The 966-nt window shown below is 47.9% G+C and overlaps 1 protein-coding gene across 1 annotated transcript in view; it reads left to right on the forward strand.

Moving 5' to 3' along the window:
• The first annotated feature begins 586 nt into the window (after positions 1-586).
• Positions 587-966, forward strand: part of LOC121862630 (phosphatidylinositide phosphatase SAC2-like) — a 192,007-nt gene continuing 191,627 nt past the window's right edge. The window contains 1 exon segment of the mRNA XM_042360948.1: positions 587-655. Within this exon segment, the coding sequence (XP_042216882.1) occupies positions 587-655 (69 nt within the window).

The following is a 966-nucleotide window of genomic DNA, read 5'->3' on the forward strand; positions in this document are numbered from 1 at the left end:
TGGACCCAGAGTTGATCCTGCAATGTCTTAGCTGCGTATTCTGCAAAGAAGTTCAGCTCCTGGGCGACTCTACCAACACCAAGGATGGATGCGTAGCTAGGTGACACCAACAGCGAGAGCAAAGCGGCGAGGACAGGAACAAGAGGTGGTGACTCAAGAACCTAGGTCAGGCAATTTTGGAAAAAGTTTAGCATTAAATAGCTTCCTTGAACTTCTTTGGTGGGCATGGGATCTTTGCTGACTGTACTCACGATTACCGTCACATATGGAGACATGTGTGTTGCCATGGCATGCCAGGTGAGAGGAGGAATAACGGATCTGACTGGTAGAGTTCAGACTGTTTGTGCTTGATGGGCCTTGCCAAGCTAGCTCAATATTACAGCTGTGAAGAGAGCTTCTCCGAGACCACCGCGAAGACATCCTGGGTGATATAGAGATCTAAGTGACTGCTGGCGAGATGTTGGAAGAAAAGACACGCCAGTGAAGAGGGAGGAAAGAGGTAATCATTCTCAGAGAACTGGTTTTAAGTCACTGGTGATAAGTGTCATAGGTTTGCAGAGAAAATTAGAATCGTCCTTTCGCGACAATGGCGATGACACGCTGCAAGTCTTCCATGTACCGGCTGGTGCAGGCTATGGGCCGTGCATCCGCGATTGTATCATGACTTCTTATAAACACCAGCGTCAAAAAAGCTGCTTGAGTTCTTAGCCCGCCCAGCCTTACCACAGCCAGCCCAAGCCAGTGATGAGTGACAGTGAAGTTGAGCTTTGTGAGAGTTTGTCAGGAAGCCTGACAGCTTTAAATGTTATTGTTCAGTGATGGTAGTTCACCCTGGTAATGGTGATTCACCTGGGGCAGTAATCTCTGCCCTCTGCTTTTCGGAACCAGCCTCCATCGTATGCCATTACATCTCTTCTACTACCGTAAGTGTTCCACTAACTTTTGGTTTTCTCTAACGTAACCTTC

The sequence above is a fragment of the Homarus americanus genome, unplaced genomic scaffold (assembly GCF_018991925.1).
Source record: "Homarus americanus isolate GMGI-L3 unplaced genomic scaffold, GMGI_Hamer_2.0 scaffold31037, whole genome shotgun sequence".
In the NCBI taxonomy this organism is placed as follows: Eukaryota; Metazoa; Arthropoda; class Malacostraca; order Decapoda; family Nephropidae; genus Homarus; species Homarus americanus.